Source organism: Dromaius novaehollandiae, chromosome 17 (genome assembly GCF_036370855.1).
Source record: "Dromaius novaehollandiae isolate bDroNov1 chromosome 17, bDroNov1.hap1, whole genome shotgun sequence".
NCBI lineage: Eukaryota > Metazoa > Chordata > Aves > Casuariiformes > Dromaiidae > Dromaius > Dromaius novaehollandiae.
In genome coordinates, this window is record NC_088114.1 from 13,758,541 (window position 1) to 13,785,669 (window position 27,129).

Below are 27,129 nucleotides of genomic sequence, written 5' to 3' on the forward strand. Positions count from 1 at the left end.
TTTAAAATATTCCATTTATCCAGATATGAAAGAAAGGCTAGACTGATGCTGAACGAGAAGGCAGTTCAAAAGCAAAAACAAAGGATGCCTCACAAGGTGATGGATATTGATAAAGGCGGAAATTACAACTTTTTGTCCAGTAATCAAAAGGAGCACAAAGTCCATTTGCACAGAAGGCAAACATCTGACAGCGCTGACAGTGTTGTGTAGCTCATGTCAATGCAGTCACACATGGTACTGGTGGTTTGCCATTAGCAAAAAACTGGGAATAGAGCAATGCCAGAGTCCAGAGGTCTTTAAACATCTTGAAAGGGAGTACACTGCTGCCACCACTCGAACATTTTATCTCCCTGTGCTACTGGAGGGAAAGGGTAGAAACCCAGTGTTATCTCCTGTAATTAAAATACCCTTCAAAGAGAAACCTTTATATGACATCTTAGGGAATTAAGATTTCTGATACATACTAAGAGCATGTCAATGCAGCCTTCCACTCTGCATCAAGCTTCTTTGTAAGATACGACAGATCCGGTATCTTATGCCAGTGTCATCCCAGCACGACCCATTACTCTCAAGACATCAGTAAAGAAACTGAAATTTACCTTTCATCATCATATGGGTGGTACACTCATATATATCTCTATATATCTCATTCAAATAGCCTCACTCCCTAGTGCAAAGTCCAGTTAATTAATCCTTTGGTTTATACCTATTTGCCTATCTCAGGAAATCTATTGCAGCAGTACAGACATACTCTTTACTTATTCATTGAAGGGTCTTTTAAATGTGAAGACAAAAGGAAGCTTTGGATTAGCCAAGTGTGACTGTTTAACAACATTAAAATCAACTGGATTTTCAGCAGTTCCTAAATTGTTCATATTTTCCTAAAAAAGCCTCAGTGCTCAAGTCTTTAAACAGTTCATCCAATAAAGCTGATGTTGTATACCAGATGTTACAGACGCATCTCTCAGCTGCAGCTGAAAGCTGGCAGGATTAATTTCCTTTTGCCCGATATCCTGAGCTTTGCAGGAAAACAAAAAGAACAAACAACCTCAGGTCTGGACAAGCAAAGTTTTTTTCCATTGGTCTGATTCAAAACATAAACGTTACGTTGTTTTCAACATACAAGTCCCATCTATGCATCATGAAATGATGGTGAAAAGTCTGATGCAAAGTCTTCTTAAATAGTCTCCCGAAATATAAAGAAAGCATACAGAAGCCTGATGCAAAGTCCAGAAATAGTCCAGGGCAGGGCTTGGGTATCACTAAAGGTTTAAGGACTACTGGGGGTGATGTGGCCAGCCACAAACTGTCTCGCAAGAGGTCATGACAGTGTTCGCTGCTGCTAAGGTGAGAGTGAACAGACTGCCAGTCCCCATTAGAGGTTTGTCTACCTGTTTAAAAAAAAAAAAAAAAAAAGGGACCAAGGAAGAGCATAGTCATGCAGCTGATCGTCGACGAATCACAAAAACACCTCGCTGCAGCTGTCCCAGATAGATTCTCATCTTTGTGCTGTCACTGGTTTTCCTCACCCAGATCTGCATGAAAATAAAAGAAAAATGGGGGTGGGAGAGAGAGGGGAAACCCCACTGTAAGTAATACGGAGACAATTAACTCCAGGTATGCTTACTGTCTGATTTTACAACTCTCGGTTACTCAGAATGTACAGATGACTTAGCTTAATCCACTTCCTCCCCCAGACATACTCTTCACCTTAGGCATTTGCAACCTGAGTAGAAAAGGAAAATGATGTTTCTACTTTTACCACCTCAACTTGCTCAAAACAGTCATGAAAAATAATTAATCTTTCCAAGCATCCTCGGGAAAGCAAAGTTTCCTTCTCACTACAGTTTGCAACAGAACTCTGACATTAAGCTTCACCTAATCAAAAGCAAGTCTCTCTAGACCCACAGATCATAAAATTACCTATCCTGGGATTTGCTCAGACACATAATGATTAGTCAAATGAAAAGTGTGCTCTGATTTTGTTCAGTGAAGCATTTCTCACAATATATTTAATAAGTTTTATTTAAATATAAAAGGGCCTCCTTTTTAAACACCTGCACTGAAAAATTCACACAACTTGCAGATAGATATGCAGTATGTTTCAAAGGACAAAATTGCTTCCACAGAGGCAGCCATTCAGAGAATTTTTAAAAGTGATTACTTTCAAGAAGTTTAGACCTCAAATACCTGCACTTCAAAAATCAAATCTGAGGAGAACTCTTCTGCATGTAATCATTCCAATGCATTTAAAACATTTAAATAAATGCATGAAAATTAAGAGTTTTCCAGTTCTTAGAACTAGGGTATTTTAGTCCAATATTTTGTACTACAAAGGATTATAAAGTTAGTACTGGAACGTGAATTATCCAAAACTATTCTTTTAGCTATTGCATTAGCTACAGGCCTTGCAAGGTAGATTGATTGAACTCTACTATTTTAGTTATATATTGATTTTACTAGCAGAAGCCCTCAATATAAAATAAATGTAATCTTGCCTGCATTTGTACTTCAGTTATTTCCCCAGAGAAATTAAAATCTGTCTTTATCAATAACCCCCTTTCTATGGCAACATTTTACAAAATGTTTGGTATATTTTGCTAATCAGAAGAGCTTGTAAATCTAAAAATTCTGTATAGAATAAACACGTATATTTTTACATTCTATCAGAATATGATAAAATGGTATACTACTTCTGTTAACTTTAACATTTTCTGGCAAGATTGATTTGGAGGAAAGTTTTAATTAAAGTTCTGAATGACCATAAAACTAAAATTAATTATTAACCTTAAAATGTGCTACAGAGTTAAGAAAATTAAAAGCATCAAGACATGTTTTGTATTTTAATCTGATAACAACCATTAGTTCTAAAGAAGTGAAGAACACAGTGACCAGAAACAACCAAATCCATTTCCTAATTGCTTTTATTCCTAGACTATAAGAGAAAAAATAAGTCTCCTTTTTTCAACTTTCATTAAACTGACACTGTTGAATAAATTGATGGGAAGAAAACACTTTCCTGCACCAACTGAAAAATTTGTTGTCAAAAGGCAAAGGTCTGAATTGGTTCTACCTGTTTGGCCAATGACTTCCACCAGTGCAGTAATTTAACTCACAGTTTCCAAAACACATTGAAAAACTATTTGAAATATACAGAATATTTATAAATATATTAATTTCTAAATTTGTAGAACAAGCAAATACATTCTGTTTAGATCTAAACACATAACCAAGTTTTACAGAATTTGGGCTGAATTTATTTTTGGTATTTAAGTAGGGTCTTCTCAGCTCACAGTCTATGTGAGAAAGGTCTGCAGCCAATTACAAAATTCAAGTCCAGTTTAGGTAAACTGATTTAGACCTTCACACAAACAAAAATGCCTCTGATGCACCGTTAACTACATCCTTTCCCCAGCCACAAGGAGGCAATTGTATGCCACACTATCTTTAATGTTCCTTAAATGTCCTTTTCGCTTTGAACATTAATGGAAACGTCGGAGGAGAGACACCTCATGCAAAGATCTTCAGTAAAGTTCCTTTAAATGACTTGGCTTCTTTTAGAAATGCTACTGAATTTTGACTCCAGTCTGCAATCAGAGGTCTCAAATCTAAGCCTGCCTTCTAGATTCTAAATTCAAGCAGGGCCCAGAAAGATCATAGTTTGACAACTGTGCTTTTGAATATATTACAAAATCCGGAGTGCGTCTTGTACTCCTAACACATCCTCATTTCAGTTTCCTTTTAAGTGTTTATCTCCCTTGCCTTTATATATTTGCAATGAAGCACCACAGGGAAAACATGTGCCACACCTCCTCCCCAACCTTCCAGCAAAAAACCCCTACTGTCTCACTTGAAAATGAAATTCATGCAAAAATATTTAACAGATTGCAGTTTCTCAGGTTTCAGGCAAGCTGCTCCCAAAAGATTAAGAGATTTAAACAGTAATAACTTCAATCAAATTAGCAGTATTATTTTTCTAACGCACCTGTTAGCGCACTGCTATTCGTTTATCTAGAGAACCAGCCACTGAGCCTAACAATTACTATAGCAAGGAGAACAGTTGCGATACAAAGCAAATCCCACATGCAACTGATTTTGTTGATAATAAAATATTTTCCCTTTACTGCCAAAACAAATTAAAGTTACTTTATTGGCTGATTGAAGAGAAGTGAATTTGAGTCTTGTTTGTTTCCTTGAACTGTCTGGAATCTGCAAGCAAAGAAAAGCCTGCTTCCTTTGCCCACTGATGCACTGCTCTAACATTAAGCATACTTTGCAGCAAGATTCACATCAAATCTAGATGCACACTTCCCAATGTGCTGCTTTAAGTCTCAATCAGCAGCCAAAAAGAAGCGGTCTCGGACAAATGACTCTCCCTCTCTAGCTTCCAAGTAGGTGACAAGAATGCTGCTGGCTTATTTCACAATATACAATATACTCAGGTTAGAAGGTAGAGCCTTCTCTCCTTAGGATAACTAAGTCTGGTGTTTCTCCTCATCCTCTTCTGGTTTCCCAGCAAGATTTATTTTTATTTTGCATTAATAGCATCTATATTCTTGAAATAATGGGCATGAAACTTTTAAATGTGGTGCCAAGAAGATGCAACATGCCAGTTTCCCTCATTTTCCTGCTTGCCAAACTATTACTTGTAAAAGGTAGGCTCACTCTACACAGAAACACAGCAAGTCTCTCACCTTCTCAAATCTCTCTTAAGAACAAACCATGATTTATGATTGTTTTGTGATTGAGGTTCTTGTCCAAAGACTGACCAAAACCACTTAAATTAAACTCAACAATGAACGCTGAGCATCACAATTAACCTCAGTATAAAGAAAATTCAGTTTCATCTTAGATTCAGCTTCTTCAGACACAAAAGTACACCTTTTCTGGAAGGATGAAGTTGCTCCATAAGCAGCTTGTGTAGTAATAATGCTTTCCTCTTAGCCCTTACCAGACAGCTGTCTGCCTGCCTGTGCTGACCCACCCATGGCTTTTCACACTCCCATGAAACACAAAGCAGACCACTACCTCGTTGGCGCCCACAGAACTGATCACGCAGCTGATCTTAGTGTTCTCTTTAGACTCCAGGTAAATAGCCTGGCTCTTGTGGTACCTGCAAAAATAAATAATAAATAAAGATAAAAAAAATGGAGAACAACAAATGAAAGCATTAAGCTGCTCAAAGACTGAGAAAGCAAACAGTAGTAAGATTCATAAGGCCAGGAGCCTGCAAGCATTCAGACAAAATAAATATGAAGTAGTCCTCTCTCTTTCCCCTCTCCAAATCGCCTTCTCCATCTTCATACAGCTGTGATCTGATCTCTCACACACACTTTGCGTTCAAATACAGCTTGCCAATGTATGAAGCTACTACGAGACCCTCATCAATTGAATTCAATCTTCAAGCCAGGTTACTTAAAACAGATTTCGTGTCTGAAAAAGGCAGGGCAGAGCACCAAAGCACAAGATCAACACTGATCCACAATATGACCCTGTTTTAAGACTTAATCAAACTAACCTTCTACGCTTTGGACCCAGGATGGATTTCAGAATGGCAAGTCCGTATTATCTCTGATAAAACGTGACAAAGCACAGCACAGATACCGAGAAGTTGTTCACGTTCCCCAGGCCAAAATTACTAGAACACTAGCACAACGGGAAAAGTTTGAAGTGCCCTCGACATACTAGTGCAGTTACTAAACAGAGACCTCAAAAATGTCTAATACCTTTTAGTTGTGAGAATATCCAAAATGATAAATGATCTGTAACAGACCCCAAAGCAGCCATGCATACCCACTGTAAGCAGGTAGTGTCTAAGCAGGTCTAGGTTCTCTTAAGATATTTTAAGTCACACTACATGTATTTTCCATAGTGCACTTTGTATAAAACAAAAAAAACAACCTTCAAAATTCCTAACTCCGAGTTCCTTGGTTTCACGGTCTTACCAGAGACATGTTGCGTGTGTGAAGGCAAGTACTGCACAGTGTGTTAGATGAAACTCTTTGGTTTCCATTTGTTCTGCCTAGGAGAGCTCTGTAGGCAGAACTACTTAAACTGAAACAAATTATTTGCGAGCATAAAACCTTAATCAAGAGAGCACCAAAGTGTTTTACAGTTAAGAAAGCAGAACTATATTTCCACCTTTACCTCAGTCACGATGAGCTTCATATTTAACTGGGAAATCCAAGTTGAAGAATCACTGCAGAGATTTCCTCGGTAACTGCTTAGTATGCAGCTCCCCACTGCCCGGTTGCCTGACAGCCCTTTGTCACAAAGCATGGATTTGCATAATCTGTACGGTTATTTCTACAATAACCATACCGTAAATATGGGAGCCCTCCAACAGTTTATTCCATAAACTCTTTTGACTGGCTCCTTTACTGAGAATTTTCGCACTGTTTACCAGTAACAAAAGTGATAGCATCTGCTTTCAGCCTTCCAAATTTACTAATCACCAAAAGGCTGGGTTAGCTAATAAAAAACCTCAAACCCTGTCAACTTTAGACATTTGTGCCCAGTCATTCTTCTCTCTCTCATTTTAACAGGCTATCAGCAGGTTCCAGGGTAATGCAATAGCAACAATGGCCTGAGCCGAAACCTCGGTTGGAGCCCAGATGGTCATTAACCGGCATAAAGGAAACAGCACAAGATGCTACAAACGAGCCCTCACCATGTTATGAGACAAAAATCTCAGTCTAGCCACGGTATCCTGTGAGTGCATAAGCAAGGAGAATTGATGATCTTGGTACAAGCAGCACCGAAGCTTCAGAGTGCAGAAGACACCACTGCAAATGTCAGCTCTCAAATAAGATCGATGTGGGCACAGATAATGAAATAGTTTTTCACTCAAAGCTGTTTCTTTCCAATTTCAGTATCAGGGAACTCCAAACCTAATGACACACATGAAGCCGGCTTCAGTCCCTGGATTTCACATCACAAGTGACCATCCATCAGCTAATCTATGCTAACTATGCATGGCAAAGGGAAGGTAAGAGGGTTAGGTCAGCACTTTTTCATTGAGTAACTGTCTCACGCTCCATGTGTGCGGAGACACAAGTCAGCTGAAAGCACAGTAACCCGGTACATCTCAGTAACAGGTTCATGTCTCAGCCTTTTGCTCACTGACAGTTCATACACCCTCAGGGGAACAACAAGGGGGTAGAACTTAACAGGGCAAAACAGTTTAGATGGAAGATAAAAGGAATTTAAGCTGGCTTTTGACACAACTCTTGCTTTTGCAGCAGGGAAAGTATACCACTATCAGACAAATGTTTTGAGGCAAGCAGAAATAATTCTACTTTCTGCTAAAAAGTATTTTGCTGAAAAGCTAAGATTTTCAACTGTATCTCCAGGAAGACTTAATCAAAAGGATACCACTGAGAAGTGGAACAAAAGACAAAGCTAAATTATCAGAAGTGTAGCTATGAACCTCTCAACTTTCCAATTCAGGTCTGTGGGCGACCCTTAAGGAAGCAAAGGAACCAAGCCACTGACGGAATGCTCTTGTCTCCTAAAATTCACCACAGGGGGTTGCATCTTTTCAGTAAAGTGTTTTGGAGTCAACAGATCAAAAGATTGAAAATAGTCACTCTAAATTATTGTATGCAGACAAAGCTAAAAGCAAAAGGAAAAAAAAACATTTTACAGTAAGCCACAGTTCAGAATTGGGGGGGGAGAGGCCACAAATTGAAGACAGAAGAGTGAAGTCTAACTCCACACCCATCTGAAATTCCCTCTACAAAGTCTCCGTTTTGGAGATGTGCTTTCAAAATGCCTCTACAAGGCCTTAGGGAGTCCTTTACTAGCCTTAAACATTCACTGCTTTGAGATAATGGCCCTTCACGGCTCCTGCCAAGAAACAGAAAAAGTAGTCACTCCTGAGCTGTCAACTTCATTATTTCTGGGGCTTGCAGCTTTAATACATGTTAGAAAAAAATATCCTCCCACTATCAAGAGTTACTTTGTTATTTTAAAATACCAGGTACTTTGCAGAAGTACTATTACTGTCAATCAAAATCTAAGCAGGATTATTACAGCAAAAAATGTAAAATACTTATCTTAAAACAGCATAAGAACAAGCAGGAGGGAAAAAGGCAACAACTAGTATTCCTGACAGCAAGGCCCCATGATGACCCAATTCAGCAAGATGAAAATATCTGTTAAAATGTTTTATGTCCCAATCACACACTTTTCAGAGAGCGCTTGGGTCTTTGAGAGATTCATCTAGGCTCACCTCAAGCTCTCCCAAGTTTAAACTTGATGAGAGTTTTACTGACCAAGGACTCCAGAATCCTCCTTACATACTTGTTTGAACGTTACACAATACTTATCTGCATGCTTAAAAATTCCAGAAAATGGTTTATTCATTCAAAGATATCCTACAGGAGAGGACAGTGGTTTTACATTAAAAAAATTCTGAAAGCAAAAGTAGCTTCATGAATTTGTGCAGCGACCCAGTAGCCTGTTCACTTTAACTTTCTGCTTTACACAAGTTTAAGCTCCAGGCAGCAGTTTTTAATCAGAGCTGTATACATTCAACCCTTGATGAAACTTCAGCGCCAGAAGACTAGCAAAAGGAAAAAATGACTAACCCTGCAAGACAGCTGTTGTGTAGACAAGACCTTTCACACGTACCATCTTCAGTGAGAAAACTACAACCCTGTCTCTTGTTATTTCAAGCTGCCAGAACACCAAGATAGGCTATAAATAAGCACAAGACTTGCAGATTGCTTTCTGCTCAGGTACAAGATTGCCCCCTTGATTACACAGTTTTGTGTGTCTCCCAGATTAAGTTTAAGACCTACTAAGATTTCTGTGGAAAATTAAACATTTTCCTTGTGTTTTGTGAGGCTTCCACAGCTATAGGCCCATAAAAGTTACAGGGCTAAATCCAATCAGCAATCCTGAAGTTGTTTCTTATGTGTGGGCTTGATGTTTAAAGGTTATTTGGTTTTTGTTATTAGACACATTTTTCATTCCACTCATCTGGTGCACATTTCTCCTGCCACCTTGTGGGACAGCGCTCTAGCGTAGTACAGAGCGGAGCACAAGGACTTCCCGTACTACTGGCAGCTGCTGTGTCTGCAATCAGAGTACCTGGATCCTGGCTAGTGGAGGCACAGATGCATCACGCTGCATTTGTTGGTGGCCTTCTTTCTTAACATTAGGTTTGACAAAAATGTTTTCCTAGTGTCATAGCATACAACCAACTCTACAGAAAAGATTTAAGCATCCTGTCATTCAAGCCAATAGTTTCTGCTGAAAGTTTATGAAGTCTAACAGATCCATTATCACTTTTGATCTACAGAAGTACCAACAGCTAACCCTTGGAGGAAATGGCTAACTCCTGCCCCAAAATATTTTGTCCCCAAATTCTTTCTTGAAAGCAATTTCTCTCCGCAGTCTTTTTTCCCCTTTGTAACTCAAGGCTCAGACCGACTACAACACAAGTTTACCAGGACTTACCATCTTTTATCATAGTAAAGTTTCCCATCTTCTATCCGGGCTTCAAACCGCTGTGCTGGAGACTCTGCTGGTGTAGCTGGGAGGTGTTCAGGAGAGGAGGGAGAGGCTGAGAACAGAGAAGAGATGCAGTGTTTAAACACTAGCATGTGTCCACCACACAGCAGTATATCTGACTGCAGAATCACAATTAGAAAGGTCATATTAAGCAGAAATAAGCACAGCACAGAAAGCCAGAAACTCAAATTTCCATCAGTAAAGTGTTCCGTATTTGGATGAATAATTCAACTTCTGCTTTGCATATGAAAATGCTAATATACACCTGGAATATAACATTCAACTGAAAAAATATTGATTGGTAGGGGACAGACAACATGACCTTGATTTTTTTTTTTTTTTTAATTCTGATTTATTACAAAGCAGTAAAATATGGTCAGGATTACTTAAGCAAGTTAGTACTACTCTGTCCTCAAATGAGATGTACAGATATCTGGAAGCTAGATGCACAAGACCAGAAGTTTTCAGTCCCTCCATCTATCTGGCAAGTAGGTAGGCCACCCAGATGCATCTGAACATAGCAAAAACCCAAATAAACAATAATTCTTTACATGGACAGCTTAGTGCCATGCTGAACCAAATGTTTCAGGTACCTAAGATGCATATGGCTCCCTTCCCACCCCCAAACTTTAGGGCTGATGAAGGGACTTTCACACAGCACCCACTTGCCACAGCAGCTACACAAAGAATGTGTGTCAGCAATTACATAGTCAAAGAAGTTCGCAATAAAATACTCTGTTCAAAACAACCTGATTGTGAACAAATCTTATTGCAATCGTTAACTCACCTGGTCTCTTGGGCGATTTAAGCTATATGAGAAGAGAACAGAAAAGCATTAGAAATCTAACATGAATTTTATACCATAAAAGCCTGTAGCAGTAATTTCAGATAGTCTTACTTTACATAATTTTTAACATACTGTGAAGTGGCATAACATAACCAGAACAGTATGCTGTAAACAGCCAAAGATATGGATGACCAGTATCATGATACTCAAGGTCTAGAAACTGAACTTCTTCAGAGCACTCAGATAATTCATCAAAACAAGTCGAAACCAAATCTGTCTAACACGCTCCATTATTTGAACACGATCTGACATTTCTCAGGGAACACTACTACACAGAAGATAAGTCATAAGACAGACCTCGACAGATGGTAGTGCAGTATGCTTTTGATGCCATCTTCAAAACCCCTAACGAGTACCCTCTATTATAAGAAAACATATATGCCTTCAAGTCTTTAGCAAGAAAGCAGCAGGATAATCAAATCTAGAAAACGAAAACACCCACTGCACCCCATCCAGCTTGCCGAAGTATCTGTGACAGTGAAAAACAAAAGAAAGACAACCCACTAAGGCCTAAAGCAGAGGCAGCCTGTGATCTCACAGAAAAATGTGCTAACATCTGTTCAGCCGTGCGGAGGAAGAAAAAAACCTCCTTCACATAACTCATCGTTTGGTTCAGACAAAAGGTAACATTTTTAGATGACAGTCATTTTAATTAGGTTAATTAAGCCTATTAAAATAGAAGGGTGCCGATACCATCTTGCTGAATCTTTTATTGCATTACTTCAGAAAGCCAACTGGGATGAAGTAGTCCCACATCACAAAATGGAACACAAGACAAGACAGAGAGCTCTGGCCTCCTCCGGGAACAGCATTACCTTATTCAGAGTTCTCAGGTCCTCCATTATTTGCTCATCAGTCAACAAATAATTTAGCTGAGGTATCCAGAATTAAGGTTTCCCATAAGCTCTTGACAGGCAAAACTAGAAGAAATAAATGTCAATGACATTTCACTTCACTAAACACAAGTGAAAAAGTTTCTGCACAGTTGCATAAGATTTTAATGCCTGCTGTTACACTTAAGCTTTTTTTGTCATATGATTAGTAAGAGTCATCTCCACAGGGCCTCACATACTGCAGCAAACAGAATTTAAAATAATTTTACTTATTCAGACATCCTTTTTAAATCCTTTAAAGCACTGGCATTTGCTTTAAAGGCATCAAACAGTAACATTTTCAATTTTTTATTTTTTTTTTAATCTTGCACTGCTGTAGAGTACAATCGATGTGAACTGCAACAGTCACTTCAGACGTTGTACAATGGAGCTGAATCCCACCCAAACCTAGGAGAAGAAAATCAGCAGTTTGCAACTCACAGAGTAGGCAGGAATAGATGGATAGGGAGAGGAGGGGGAAAAAAATCCCCTCAAAACACCACCACCAACAAAATAGAAACAGAAAATGAAGCCAGTGGCACAAAACACAGAATCACGTGTACGAGGACAAATAAAAGGCTACCATTCACATGGGAAACACACAACAAAAAAGAGCTCTGAAACCGAAGTAAAATTAAAAAAAAAGAAAATCAGAACATAGAAGCTAATGTTATACCCTTATTAGAGCTCCACTGCCATTTTGTGTGATATCACAATCATATTTTCCTGTTTCTTTTCTAAAGCTCCTCTCTTTCTGGCTATACCTCACAAGAAAAACCTATCTACACAAAAGGAAAACAATACCCAGACAAAGCAGTGGACCCTCTTTCCATCTTTAATCTATGGCATTTCTTTAAAACAACTATTAAAGTCAAAATTTTCCAAGTATTACACTTACACTAAAGCTAAAACAAAGACCAGGCTGTGTTTTAAAGATTTGAGTTCTGATGCAACTCATCCTTTCCCCAGTGAGAAAAGGCAAATAGAGTTTCATACCGTGGCTGCTGTATCATGCTCAATTAATAGGTTATGTTTGCTATGAAACTCATTTATTTTGGATGAGATACTAGCACTAATAAATAGATATCTCTTTTAGAAAGAGTGAACAGAATCTCCAACTAGAAAGAGGTTAATTAAAACTGGAGATGTATGTGACCATCCTGCATGAACTTTAGAGGCTCAAGGTTTGATACTGCTTTCAGAAATTGAGAGTCACTCAAAAGTCACAAAATAGGTTCTTTCACCTGATTGAAGCCAAACAAGTTTGGAACCTAATAGTAAACCTCTGCAAAGCAAGTATCACCACCCTTCTTTCCAGGGGAATTAAATATACAAATAGAAAGAGTGCCTATCATTGCAGAGGAGCCAAGAAGATATTTCCAAAAGCTAAGGAACATTTTAATTACAAGAAACATGCAACAAAGCAGAAGAAAAGGATTAAATGTGTATCATCATCTCTCTCTCGTGCTATATAAAAAGAAGAAGGGTTTCCATTCATTTTGTATTCAAAGAACAAATTTAGCACTCCTTGCTTTTGCTATGCATCTCTTTGGATTAGAGATCCGAAGCCTTTATCAAAAAGGAAAAACTAGTTTGATACACCAGATACGATCTTTCTGGCAAATGTTTTGTCACATCTTGAAATGAGAAAAACTTTAGCTTATGTAAAACACCATTTACTATCTATGGAATCAATTACCTCAACATTTTATATATAATGGTCTTCTGAAGTTTTTCCTTACTGAAAAAATTGCCAAAAGAACTCAAACTAAACTCCCTGCGGGGGGAGGAAATCAAACAAGCCCTCTCACCAAACTGTAAAGTTGAAGTTAGGATGCTCTCTTACCAAGAGATCTCCAAAGACTGGTTGTACTGTATTACTTTATCACACATTATCCATGATAAATTGCACTTCAGTATTTCCTAGATTAAAATCTGATCCTAGCACCTCATTTCATTTTCCTTCCTGTACAAAAACAGCACTGATGCACTTTGCCTTCCACATAGCATGCTGGCTTCAAGTACAATAGCCCTCCAGGGACTCTGTAAAAGGATATCAGGGGCAGGTTTCCTCCTCTTGTCTGGGATAGGAACTGGATCATTTGGTCGCCGCCTCAGTTTCCTTGTCATGATAGGTTTCACTTCCATAGAATCTGTAAAGTAATAAAGTTGGAGAGCTGATAAGACCAGAGGGAGAGGAGCAAGAAGCAGCAGCTTTTTATACAAGGCAGAAGGAAAATAATCTTTCTTCTTTCATACAGAAAATTGAATTTTTTCATGATAGCTTTCAGCATCCAAGCTGGAACTGCTGACGCTGAATACAAGTTCTCTTTCATACTAGCTCACCGTTCAATAACACAGAGTTGTGATGCCATGGTTACAGCTTTCATTGTCTGAAGTAGCACAGTTGTTTCAGGGGCATTTTAGACACAGGTAATCGAAGCACAGCAATGCTACAAGGACTCTGGACAAACTTCTTTCATAATGTCAAATACTTGCTTTTCAGCAGACTGTCTAAAAGGCAAAGTTCTTGGAGTTCTTTGATAACAACACTTGGACAAGGAATGGCATGTAAAACATCAAAAAAAGCAAATCAATTGCTCCCTTTCTCTTTTTTTCAAGCCAGAGAATAGTTTTGACAAAGGAATACAGGTAACTGCTGCATTCAAGACTAATACAAATCTGCTAGAGTTATTTTAAATGCAAACAGTATTTAAATCCAGATGATCTAAAAAAGTTTCAAATTATGGCTAATGAAATGAACCTAACTAATAACATCCATAGCAACAATTATTAATAAATTGTAGCATATGCACTGGGCAAAAAGAAACTGTCTAAAACTGAATCACAAGCTTCATCACTGAGTAATTCTCTGAACTGCAGTTTGTCCAAATGTCTACACGTAGTCTCAACTGAACTGCTCTACTCTGACAAACTCTCACAAATCATACCTTAACTTATAAGGACATCTTGAATTAGCAGGAAAGAGCAAGAGATCACATCCTAAATGCTAAGCCCATCTCACCTCTCTTTCAGTGTGCCGAGAATTTGCTCTTTAAGAAGACCTGAACCACATCTTATGTGGCACTTAGTCTAGAGGGAACATTTTTGGCTCTCTCCAGATGCTAAGACTTTAAGCAGCTATGCAAGTTCAAAACACAAATTACTTTTCCCCTTATCTCAGTGGTGAACAAGGATGACCATGCTGCACATCAAGGAAACAAATATGATAAAAGCATTAAAAAATACCACCCACCGAATGGCGGCCAAAGGAAACCTTATCTCTATGATTCAAAGCTGAATTTGAAAAACAGTGAACATTAATAGCCCTGCAGATACTAAAAACACAATTTACTGTGTTGCATGGAAGCTATACTTCTCATTTGTTAAGACCAATTTACAAAAGAGCCTCAAAAGAGGGGTCTGAAGTAGTTACTCAAGCGAAAATGCAGCCAAGCCGATAAGACTTTCTCACCTTTTTTAAAGCTTGTTTCAAAATGAATTTTCACTGATCTGTTATCTATATTGCTTAAAGGCAAGGATATCAATTTTTTTTCTTTATCTTAGCATCCTGCATCTTAAATTGTGACAAATCAGCTAAAAGTTAGTACCAAAGCAAGTTTCAGAAAAATGGTAGTTTGAGTCTTACATTTATTGTGCAATGTTTGAAGAGCTTTGAGATTCTTGAGAGATTTATGAAAACATTATAAAGAAAGTTTCAAAGAGCTGCTAAAGTACCAGCAGATTTAACCTGAAACACACACCTGCACAAGGATTATATACACAATATACACTGGTATACACCACAATATACAATGCTCCAGAACAGGAGGCAAATACTGCAATTAAATGCAACCAAACACAGGTTAAGTCCCAACATTCACAGAGCATCTCTGCACACACTGGACTTCTGCAGGTTTTAAAAACTGTCAAGTCTACATAGGCTCCAGTGTTCCGATTCCTTAGCCTCCAACACACACTCACAAAATAATCTGCTAATTTCAAAGAAATCAAACTGTATTTCTGCTTGTCTGGAAGGGAGAAGATAACGGAAGCTAACATATACGCCAGTGGATCTCCTGTCCACAGTCGCTTAAATGCCTTTTCCCAGGGTTGCATCCAATGGAACAGCTCATTCCTCCAGGACACGCAACAACGGGGGGGACATTTCACTGGAAAGGGTTCCAAAACACACTCACATTTGGTTAATTAGCACGAAAATACACAAACACCAACAGAAAAGTGCATGTGTTCTTATATTTTCTTATGACTCTTGACTGACATTAAAAGGAGTCTAAGGCAGGAATTCTGTATATAAGCTGCATTTTTTTCCTGCAGCCCATTCCTCATCCAGTTGTAAGAGTCAGACACATTACTACAAAATACCTCCTTTTGTTTCTCCCCTCCTCTGCTACTCAGTCTCCCATTAACTCTGTAAATTGGAGTTTTTAATCCGAACATTAACAGCTGTCCCACTGCTGGGGAAATTAGATTCCTTCAGATTCCTAGAATATAGTTACTCAGTTTTCCAGAGGCGAGATCTAGTCAGATACTTATCCCCTAACGAAAATCTACTTACAAGGCTAGTACTGCATGCCATCTTAATCAAGAAACATAGGCATAGCACAACGATGAGAAAGCTAAGGCAAATGCATAGAAAATTTGTAAGGTCAGACTAGACTTCATAAACCTCCCTCTTGCAAATTAGAGATACAGCGTAGCACAGGGTGCATATCAGACCACATTAGATCTAACAGTTTGTATAAAGCCACAGCACTCATATGTCCAAACAGGCTTTATTTCTCACTTCTGAATACTAATTATATTATTAGCTTACATAACTTGAGTAGATAATATGAAAGAAAGATATAAAAAGTGCAATTTATGGGCGGGCCTCAGCAGCATAACCAAATTTATCCACCTATGAAGCGACGGAGTTGCTCTTTGTAAGGAAAATCAAATCAGCCCTTTGGTTCAGTATCACAGCAGCACCATCTGCGAAGGAGGCAAACTACCCCTCTACCTAGTTCCATTGGATCAGTTACGACAAAGAGCATTGCTAAGGCACCAAGAGTACCAACTGGTTTTGTGAAAGAAATTTGTTCACTTAATGCCCCTTTTCCAGAGTCTGGACACAAATGCAGCTCACTGAAATTTATTTTATTAGCTTTAAGTAGCATATTTCAACCTTTATTGTTTGCTTTTTTCAGCTTCTTTACCATCTGTTACTGGAGGAAAAAGGACATAGTTTAAATCCTGGCATCACTGGCAGGTCAATAATGTGGCACATCTCAATAGTTTTATTACCAGATGACAGGTTCCAAAGCAGCCCCTTTCCCTGCAGATGGAATAGGAGGTCATGTGATGACATTTCCCACTAGCATAATGAAAAATGTGAACATGTGGTGGGTGGTCACTAGAAGACTTCAGTAACAAAGCTGGTAAAAATGTATTAGCTCCAACCGCCATCAAAATTCAGCCAAATGAGGGAAACCATTATATATATGATGAATTAACAAGTTGTAATTCTGTAAAATCTAACATACAAAATACCATCCTGTAACAGCACCTTAAAAAGCTACAAAGCTAAATACAGTAATTTAGATTTCAGGCTCAAGTCCAACTCAGTGTCCAGCAATCATTGCCATCAGTTTACCTTATCTTTTCTTGAGCTTTAAAACAAACAAACTCCCTCTCAGAAAACAAGCAAACCCAAAGAAACCTTATCTGTCTTATACTTGAAGCCCTTCTGCCTACCTCAACACCACTGCTTGAGGAAACAAGGGGCTTTTTGCTGCTGATGCTTAGTATCTTTTTTGAACTGGTCATTTTTCCTCTCTCTCTGCTCAACAACCAACTGCTGGTGCTACAGTGATACCACAATATCCTGTATTGCAGCCTATAGGAAGATGAGTTGTGCAAAGTAAATTCTTGCCTTAATCCTGTTTCAGGGAGCATCTCGGACCCAGCCAGCTTCTGGTTCCACTGAAGAACTAAAAGACTGACATATCCTTGTCAAAGATAGCTACCTGTGGCTTTCCAGAACAAGCGAAGAATTCTAAGCTGCTGCAGCTTTGCGACATAACCCTTACACAGTTCTCTCTCTCGCTTCAGGAAACTCACACTGTAGTGATACAGACCCTCAAGGACTTCAGCCACTCACATACAATCCACGCATTCAAACAGTAAGAGTCATTAATTGTATAGAGCAGAAATTAGTTCTTTGCTATAACATCTCCAGATGATTTTCAATCAAGTAACCCCTAACCTTCTACTTTCAAGGACTTAAAGCTCTCTTCTGATAAAGGCACAAGATAGCTAAGCTTTGAAAGGGTACTACAATGACAGCTGTAAAACAAAACAAAACCCACACACACTTCAGGCTTTGCAACATGCTCCACGAAGGAAGAACTTCATAGTCATACTCCAGAGAAAATCCCAAATCTTCCATCAGTAAAGCTACAGAAGGCAGACAACCATTCAGATGCACCAATCCACAAGCCTACTACTAAGGCTTCAAATCCTAGTAACTGACTAGAGACCACACAAGAAAATCAAGGAGTCTTCTCAACAGTTTCTTCTCTTCTGAAGGAAGAAAAAGTAAATGAGAAAGCTTACCCACTCTGCTACCTCCATGACATATTTTGATTTTCATGTTGATAATTCAGGTCAGTGTATTTTATTCTAAACTGTGCTGTCCACTAAAAGACCACAAGTTTATGTTCTACATCTGTTGTTATTTGGAAGGTTTTAAAGCCTCCATGCTAACTGTCCATATAAACTAGCATTGCGACTTTTACATTTTTATTTTTAAGCAGTAGCAAAATGGGTAAAGATAAGTGAGAGATGTTTATCTTGTTTTTACCTCCTGTTAATTCCATGGTTAACTTTTCATTCTCAATCATCTTCTTCTTCTCTTCCAACTCTGCAATCAGGTTTTCTTTAAGCTCAATTTTCTTATCTTCAAACTCCTTTGCTGCAGCCTTCTTTTCCTTGACGTAATTCTTTTCCACCTGATCAGTCTAACGCAAACAAGAAGGAAAAAGGTTTAGCCAAGGAACAGATGCCCCAAGTCTATGACATTGCAACAGCTTCTCTTTCAATTGCACTGTTCTGATTAGCTTCTCAAATGAAAACTATATTCAATTCTAAAGAGTATCAGTGGTTAAATAACCAACAGAAAATCATTTAAAAATCACTAAGTACATACTACTACATTGGCAAAAAAATGTACTTCATTTTAAATGCATTTTAATGTTGCATAACATACCAAGATTCTAGCAAAGAGCTCTTCAGATCTACAAAAATCACTATCATTTATTACCTTAAACAAGCTCCTTATACAATTCAATCACAGAGCCAGCATACTGTAGTCCAAGAACAGGTATTTCTTAATTCTACTTTAATGACAAAGTTACTTGGAGTAATATCAACAGCAGGCTGTACTGTATTGCAGCTGTAATAACACTAACCAAATGAAGAAAAGGTCTTTAACTCTTCTGGGAAAACAAGCAGAAGTACCAATTGATGAAACAGTAGGCTTATACCCCTCCCATTCAATTAATATGTATTTTCATAAGTTAAGAATACTTACTTCCAGCTGGAGGAAAAGTTCTGAAAGACAAGAGAGACCTAATTTATTAGCTTGAAAGACGCAGAAAATTACTTTCCCAGCATTTTTAAATCATTGAATACTGCAGCCAAGAGAGTCAGCAAACTAAGGAGTGTACATACTCAGTCCCTAGTCTCATTTTGCAATTTTACACACAAAAAAATCCACAGAAATACACTGTTAACTGAAGTTTTCTACAGATCCTTCAAGCAGAGTTGCAAAGGTTACACAGCAGTAAGCCATTATTACACATATTCAACTCAGCTACTATTTTCAGCAGTATTAAATATGTAGTCATCTTTCCCTCAGTTTAATTCACCCCTGCAATAAATCAATGCTAGATGAAACTTTTCAGATAAAAGCTTGAAACATAGCTGAATCTATGGCTGGCAAAGAATCAGACTTTAAACTAATTTTATGAATTTCAGCAACAATTGGTTCAGAAATAATTCTGCAGCATTTAAAACATTAATCTATTTAATTCACACATCTGTTTTCAGGCCATTTATGCCTAAAAAACAGGCGAGGAACATATGTATCGCTTAAGTTCTAGCACATGACAATAACTTGGTTAAAGTCAGATATAGAGATGAGGCAGATGGATTTCTGAGTGTGCAACAGTCCTACTACTAAAGTTAGTATAATTTTTAACAACTTGAAAATAAACAGGATTTTTCCCAAAAACGAAGTAAACAAAAGCACTTCTTCAGTCCTCAAATCAGCATATTTTACCAGCATATTAAGCTTTGGCAATACCTAAAATAGTAAAAACTTCTGTAAAGGTCACAGACTTCACAAATGTTTTGGAGAAGCCTGTAGTAGCATCACAGCACAACTATGCCTCCTACTCCCCCCCCCCCCTTTTTTTTAGGGGGAACTTTTTGTATTGAAAAGTTTCAAACTCCACCTACAGAGGTAATGACATAATAAAAATCAAATCCTTTTGTTTGCAAAGGGCTCTGTCATTTGAGCAAGGAAAACAGTATTTCCGTTATGCAGGTAGTCAAACATAGGCAAATCCAAGCAGTTGCTTTAATCTGTGCGAAATTCACAAAAAACAAATCCCACATCCCTCCACAGCGAAACACATGATAAAAGACCATTCTTCCTATAGTACAAGACAGCTGGATTTTTATCATAAAATTGAAAGTTATCACAATCTGCCCTCCTGTGGAAAATATATGCTGCTGCAGCACTGGTCCTTGCCAGATGAAATACAAATTTGTGGTTAGTCTTAATATTATCAGAACATCCTAATATTACTAGAATGTAGCTCCAACTGGCATGAAATTCATCTCAGAAGCCAGATTCCTGTTAGCAAGAAGAAAGGAGTTCAACTCGCTTGAATTCCTCAAGCAAATCCTTTACCTTACCAAGCACTTTTTATAAAGACGCCACTTGACTGTCATAAAACTGCCACTGCCTTTTTGTCATATTTCCCAGTGTAACGGCCCAGGCATTACAAGATTTCATCCAGCTCTCTAAAAGAAGAGCAGTTGCATTTCCTATTTCCATTCAAAGGTTTCTATAATAGGCCCTGCTTCTTTATCCAAGAACAGAGACTACCGGAGAAAGAAGCAGCAAGTTGGAAGGAAGGCAAACGGATCTGATTTCCAAGCTATTTCTCTGCTGTTACATGGTAAAGGCTAACTGGAAGGGTTGAGAGCTAGGCACTTTAAAAATTAACTTGGGCCTTTGCTCCTGAAATAGAGAGCTACAACACAAAGTACAGGCAGCCCATTTGGCACCACAGCTGTACAGAACAATAGTCTCAGCAGCAAACACTTTATATTGTTCCAGGGCACAAGAAAGACCTTTGGGAAAGCGTGTAGTCCTAACTTTCTACTCCTATGAATAGAAGGAAACAGGGGTCCTGAATCTTTAAGACAAGTTGCACAAAAGAAAAAGCTGAAGGGGGAAACTGTAGATTAGGCATGATGCCTGTTAAAAATGAAGCATTTTTACTTGTTCTATTTCAAACCAGTGAACTATTTATTGGTGTTTACTAAACACTCAGCAAACAAGGTCAATGAAGAAAATTGCAACAGATTCCGCCATGCTTCGTGCGTCCTCAAACAAATGGCATGCTACCCACAAAGAGCCAGAAGAATCCTTTGTTCCAAGAGGAACCTATTCTTTAAAAGATAGAATTGACATTATTTTTCTTCAGGTCTTAGGAAAAAAATGTGAAGTATTTAATCTGCATGCAGCTTCTCAGACAGAAATGCAGCTTACCTGCATTCCGTATCCTCTCTTTGTACTGCTGGTCCAATTTTTTCATTCTTTTCTGATATTCTTGAAGAGTACCTAGTTAAAATAGATTGTTGATTTGCATTGAGATTTTATTTTTTCCCTCATATTAAATTCTCAGGTAGCCATAAGCTACCTGAAACAACAGTACTAATGTTCAAAATCAGGAAACTACAGCTCTAGTTTCCCTATCTTGATAGGGCCATTCTCTGTTTTTTTTCCAGAAAGGACACAGACTACCCATTTTAAGAAATGCTTATTTTAGTACACAGAGGCTTACCTACAAGCATGTAAGGTAGGGAAGAAGTATCAGAAGTGGCTGACATTTTTCAGTGAGGAGAACATGACTGAAACAACATCTGGTCAGTGAAGGATGCCACGTATATCTTTCAAAATCCCAATACTTCTACAACCTCTGCAGTTGTTTCAAATCAATCTTCAGCTTTGAAAAGTGCTGAAAATTCTTTAGAAAAAAGCTACCCCCTTCAGAGCTTACCTTCCTGCAATTGTTGTAATTGCCTCTTAAGAGATGCCAGTTTGTCCTGATACATCCTGAAGAGAAAGAGTACAAAATTACATAAAAAAACAAAAAACAAAAAACTAAGGCAGTTTATTTCACCATTTGTTTAGGTTATTAAGTGTTTACACCAAATCAAAACTTTTCAGAAGAACTCCAGAAAACAAAAAACAATAAATGAAAGAGTATCATTCAATTTAAAAAACCCTACAGCTGCATTAATTTTACAACACACCCAAATCAATTATTTTGGAAACAGTCATGGTTGAATTATCTTTTGTATGTGGAAATCTAACATGACACCAGACACTTTACAACAGATATGTTCTGCCACTTTGTCAGATCTTGCTAATATTTGTGTATTAGTTCCCTACTTATAAAATGGAAGGCATTTCCTCAGCTACAGAGAACCTGAAGTTACAAGCAAGCCTCCCCCAGCACCCACATCAGAAAAGCTAAAAGCAAGTCCAAAAGCACTAGGAATAGATTTGGTATGTCCCTTCTCACCTATCTGCAGTTTAACACAGGCTGCGTCTTCATGACCTGTATACAAATGTGTCTCTGCCAGTAAGCAAGAGCACAAAATGCTGCAAATACAGTTAAACATCAAGAGAAGCTATTTCAACTCTCCGAAAAGCTCATCCTCTTTGACATGGCTGGTATTCTATTGTTCAAGGGATTTTAATAGATAATTTGCTTTTCACTTGGCTTGAATCTAGTAGGTCCTTTGTTTTATTTAAAAGATCTTTCTGCAGAAGGATTAATCTGCAGCAAAACTGAGCTGCTCCCAGAAACCCGCACCTATTTTGTTGTTCAGAACAGCAGCAGCGTTTAGTTTCTTGAACACATATGGAACAGAGAAAGTAACTGAGGAAAGAAGAGATATGAGTATATGGACTCATTAACTATCACATTGGACTAGGAACTTAAAAAAATCCCTAACCCTGGCCTAAAAGTTTGCAAAGCTTTATGCAGAGAAAACAAACAATGTATTGACTTACTTTTATTAGAATAGGTTACTTACTGTTCTTTCATTTCTACGAAGTCCTCCTCCTCATGTTTGGCCAGGTCGGTTTCACTAGCATCCTCGGTATCTGAAAGAGGTGAAGAAAGATTTGTTAACACTAGAGTAGTATTAAAGAACAAAGAAGTCAATCTTTTTTAAAAAAAAACAAGCAATTCAACTTCAGATACACAACTCAATAGGCCTCTGGAAAGACTAACTCAGCAGTGAACTGAACCACCCCATCTGTCTCCTGCAGCTGCAAGTTGTCCCATATAGATCCACTCGTAGGTTCACAGTGAAGCTTACATCAAGTTTGAACAACTTCAGTTTAAGATACCCTGGCAGTTTCTTGTTTGAACAACTTCAGCTTAAGGTAAGCTGGGAAGAAACTGCAAGGGTAAGACAACAGATTCTACATTAGTGCCTACAAATACAAAGGTGAGACGGTAACACAATCCAGAGACTCTGAAACGCATTTCACAAGGAATACCCTTACGGCTTACAAATATAACAAGTAAAGTTACTTGCTACGATCTGAACTTGACATCTCAGCTACGTGTTTCACAGAAATATTTCAACATTTACACATAACAGAGACTATCAAAAATACATTGACATAGCCCCAATTTTGCCAACAGATACCTACAAATAAAACAAACTAACATGGCACTACTAGTTTTCTACTATTCCTTTTTAAGGTTTTTACTATTTCTGAGACTAGGTAGCCGAGAATTATTTACCCTTCCTCTCCCAGTGAAAGCCAGTTTTTCTAGGGTAAAGATTGACTTGAAGGCTGTAACTGTAAAGCCTAAACTACAGTTATATTCCCTATGATGGGGGGGGGGGGGGTAACCAGTCTTTTAAATCCAGCCTTTCTCAGATTTTTCTTAAACCATGAACAAATACCTTAAGCTTATTTATGTCAAGGTAAAACTTGACACATTAAAAGAGAAAGTAACACGTTTTAACTGAAAGGAGAACAGTTAAACAGCTAGGTTACCATAACGAAAGGGCTCCCACACCTAATTTGCTCGTGTGCAACAGCTGAGAGCAGCACCGCTGAGCAGAGAGCTGCCACCTTTGCGAGGAGCTACACCTGCGGCTGCGGCTCCTCCCCAGGAGGGATCGGGGTGACAGGGCAGCAGGCCCACGCCGAAGCCCGCCCCGCTCCGTGCCCCCCCCCCCTTCCGCGGCCCCTCCTTCCCCCGGGAGCCCGCTCAGTTCCGGCTCTCCGCCGGCCCCGTTCTTCTGCTCCCCCACAGCGGGGCCCGCGCTTGTTCCCTCACTGCTGCGGCCCAACCCCCCCTCGCCGCCGCCGCCGCCTCCCGGGCCAAGGGCCCGCAGCGGCCCCCCGCGCTACCGACCCTCGTCGGAGTCGCGGGCCCGGGCGCTCCGCTCGCCGTCCTCCTCCTCGGCGCTCTCCAGCTCCTCCTCCTCGTAGTACTCGGGGCCGGGGGGCATGGTGCCGGCGGGCGCCCCGGGCGGGGCAGGGGCCGGCGGCGTGGCAGACACCAGCCCGGCCGCGCTCATAGCGACGGGACGCAGCCGCCGCCCGCCGCCGCCTCCGCCGGGCGCTCGGCAACCGCGCCAGGCCCCGCGCTTCCGCTTCCGGGCTGCCCGCGCCGCTGCCCGAGCGCGGGCCGGCGAACGCCGCCGGCACCTAAGGGCGGGGCCCTCGCGGCGGCGCGCTGCACGGAGGCGGGGTTCTCGCGGGGCCGCCGGTTCGAGCCCCGGCCCCGCCAAGTGGAGGCGCGCTGACGGTCGGCGCTTCCTCTCGCTGCAGCCGTCCCGCCGGCGCTACAGCCGCGATGGGAGAGGAGCCGGCGCGCCCGGCTCTCCGTCCAGCTTCCGCCTATTGCAGACACGAACGAGAGCCGGGCTCCTTCTCCAGGGCAGCCTTGTTTCGTGGCGACCAGGACCCACGCCGCTCCAGCGGGCCTCACTGCACAGCGGTCACCCACCGCGGGGCCGGAGCGAACACCCCCGCGCCGGGGTCTGGCAGCGAGAACGGCGTTTCCCTCTGGAAACCTGGCAGCGGAGGGCAACGGGAACAGCTCCGGTCTGTGTTTGTGCTAAGGCATAAAAACACACCTTGCGCATATGCCAGGAGCTGCCTTTGCCAGCCGGCAGCGCTTCCCCTTTGAGGGGTTTATGGGGGAAAGGGGATTTCGACAACCAGGGATCAGTATTCTTGTTTCTGCCACAACGCTGACCCCATCTATCCTAGTGAAATGCCTCCATCACAAGCCACAGAAATTGCAACGATGCTCAGGAGGCAACCAGGAGTAGGATGTTATAGCAATGGGAATGGACTTGTTAAGACACTTCTACCGCCCCTTCTGTTTTTTCCCTTTTTATAGAAATGACTTCCTTGTTCCTCAATAAACTGCCACCATGGTGCTGTGATCTCATGTTCACCAGATGAAGCAGCTTCTTTATGCCAGTAAATAGCAGCTTTCTAAAACAAAAGTTTTTAAATCCATTACGAACGCCTCACACCTGTCAGATACTGATTATTCTCCTGCCTGTGCACTGCTGCAAAGTCAAGGACCAAGATACGGACCCCGCAGTGAGATTCACATACAGGAACCATATTAAACACACGATCCCAGTCAGCATGAAAAAGCTTCAGACTGGTATTTCGGGCTGTCTCATTTAGCCCTTTCCTGCGAGTACAAGTCACTGGGAAGAACTGACCACTTAGGTCTGCTGCCTCTAGCAGAGCTGTACTAAACGCTTACCTTAACAGTTGCAAGGTGCATTCCTCAAACGCACAGCCTACTGACTCACTGAGCGGCTATAAACATCTAACCAGGGAAAAGGAAATAAAAGATAATAGGTTCTAACCAAAAAAAGGACTGAACTCAAAAACACTGCAGTGCTTTTATTTTAAACTAGCCAAACCACCCTTTCAGCAGCCAAGGAGAACGCCAGGCACGACCTAATCTTTGTTCTGGAAGGAATAGTAACAATGCAATACCATACATGCACTTTGCTTTTCTGTACGTCATCCTGAAGATCTGTTTGCATTGACACATGCAAAGTATGCATTACACCTTTTTTATGTCAGTAAATATTACTTTTTATGGGAGATGAAGCTGAGACACAGCTAAAAGGCAATGCTATTGACAGCAACTTCATGATCTGAATGTGCTGTTTGAGGGCACCTAACTTGGCGCATTGGAGATCTAAACACCAGTGCTGGTAACCCTCTCTCTGTTGCTCAGTAGCACTGGGTGCTACAGGCTATCAGCGTGCTAGAAAGCAATCCTTTCGCATTTCTCCACACAGCAATAGCAGCAAGGACTGCACGTGGCCACAGGGAGAACAGGAAAGGGTGTGGTGGCTGCTGCCACATCACATGAGCTTGACTGGGTGCCCCAGCTGCACCAGAGCACTGACGGGTACTTCCTCTCCTCACAGACTTGCACCTGGCTTGAATTGTTTAAATAACTTTCCCAAACTCAAACAGTTGCATCAGAGCTAAAAATAGAAAACATACTGGCTAAATCCCTTTCTCAGAACTAACCAGCCCCCACTCAGAGCTTTACAATAAACTTTTCCCCTTTGTAACGAGCTCTTTCAGATCTCTTTTCTGAATTTCTTCCATGTGTCTGCACATTTAGCCCATTAGCTCCCCAGCAAGCTTTAACTGCTGTGGAGAGCAGATGAGTAAACCAGCTGCAAGTGAGGCTGAAACAAGGCTGCCCTTCCAAGGTTAATTTACCCTGTGTTACATTGCCTCAGCACTTTCTGTTTGTCTGAAGCAGATTTATCCTTTAGGAGAAGCCTGTCTTTCACACATCACCCAAAGGGCAGGTGCATTTAGTAATGTGAGGGCAGCCACGAATCCTTTGAACAGGAGCTGTGTATGGTGAATAAGCAAGAAACTGCATGTAGCTGCTGATGAAAAATTTTTTTAGCTCATTCTGTGGTCAAAACCGGAATCTCACTTACTGCTTGCTCCCTCCATACTAATTCCTCATGTTTAATATTAGCCTTCTGGAGACACCCTATACTGTCATCTCTCAGGCATTCAGTGGGAACCCAAGGGAGGAGGTTCAGCTTTAAGGAATGTCATGTTTCCCTTACAAACACAGCAACTTAACTGTCTACACCCCAAAGAGCTATCAGGGAAAATTTAAACTTCTTTTTCAAGATATTTTACTTGGCTCATGTTTTCATTAAAGCTGTTGCTCTTATCACAATTTATTTGTTATTTTATACACATTCACTTAGTTTGAGGAAAGATTTTTGAATCCTGCTTTATCAGCATCAACCATTCACAGAGTAGCTCACACCAAAGTCAAGCTCAGTGTGTTTTTCTTTCCATTCATAAGAACTGGAGAAAAAAGCTACCAAGCTCAGCTTGTAAACAGAGATCATGGCAATTCAGTTATTGTTTTCTAGTTAGTCATCTAATTTGTACCTATAATACAGCACCTTGGCCTTTGAAGAGCAGAACGCATACCAACACCCTTAGCCTGGAACACAGGCCTTTTAAGT

General features: G+C 40.1%; 1 protein-coding gene across 1 annotated transcript; it reads right to left on the bottom strand.

Annotated features, from left to right (window-relative positions):
* Window positions 1–24,266, bottom strand: SUDS3 (SDS3 homolog, SIN3A corepressor complex component). The gene is made up of 12 exons (XM_064522290.1): window positions 23,988–24,266; window positions 22,642–22,711; window positions 21,597–21,652; window positions 21,086–21,157; window positions 18,833–18,852; window positions 18,104–18,260; window positions 13,296–13,391; window positions 11,182–11,243; window positions 10,307–10,328; window positions 9,466–9,571; window positions 5,029–5,113; window positions 1–1,535 (listed from the first exon to the last, which is right to left on the bottom strand). The coding sequence occupies exons 1-12, from the start codon at window positions 24,151–24,153 to the stop codon at window positions 1,437–1,439; spliced, it is 1,011 nt and encodes a 336-aa protein (XP_064378360.1). The 5' UTR covers window positions 24,154–24,266; the 3' UTR covers window positions 1–1,436.
* Between the last annotated feature and the right edge of the window lie 2,863 nt (window positions 24,267–27,129).

Bases quoted from the DNA above. Each gene is read 5' to 3' on its own strand.
- SUDS3 (XM_064522290.1), bottom strand. From the start codon at position 24,153: ATGAGCGCGGCCGGGCTGGTGTCTGCCACGCCGCCGGCCCCTGCCCCG. The intron at 18,261-18,832 runs GTAAGTATTCTT...TGTTTGCGTTAG, and splicing joins AACTTTTCCTCCAGCTGGAA to ACTGATCAGGTGGAAAAGAA. The intron at 9,572-10,306 runs GTGAGTTAACGA...CTCTGTTCTCAG, and splicing joins TAAATCGCCCAAGAGACCAG to CCTCTCCCTCCTCTCCTGAA.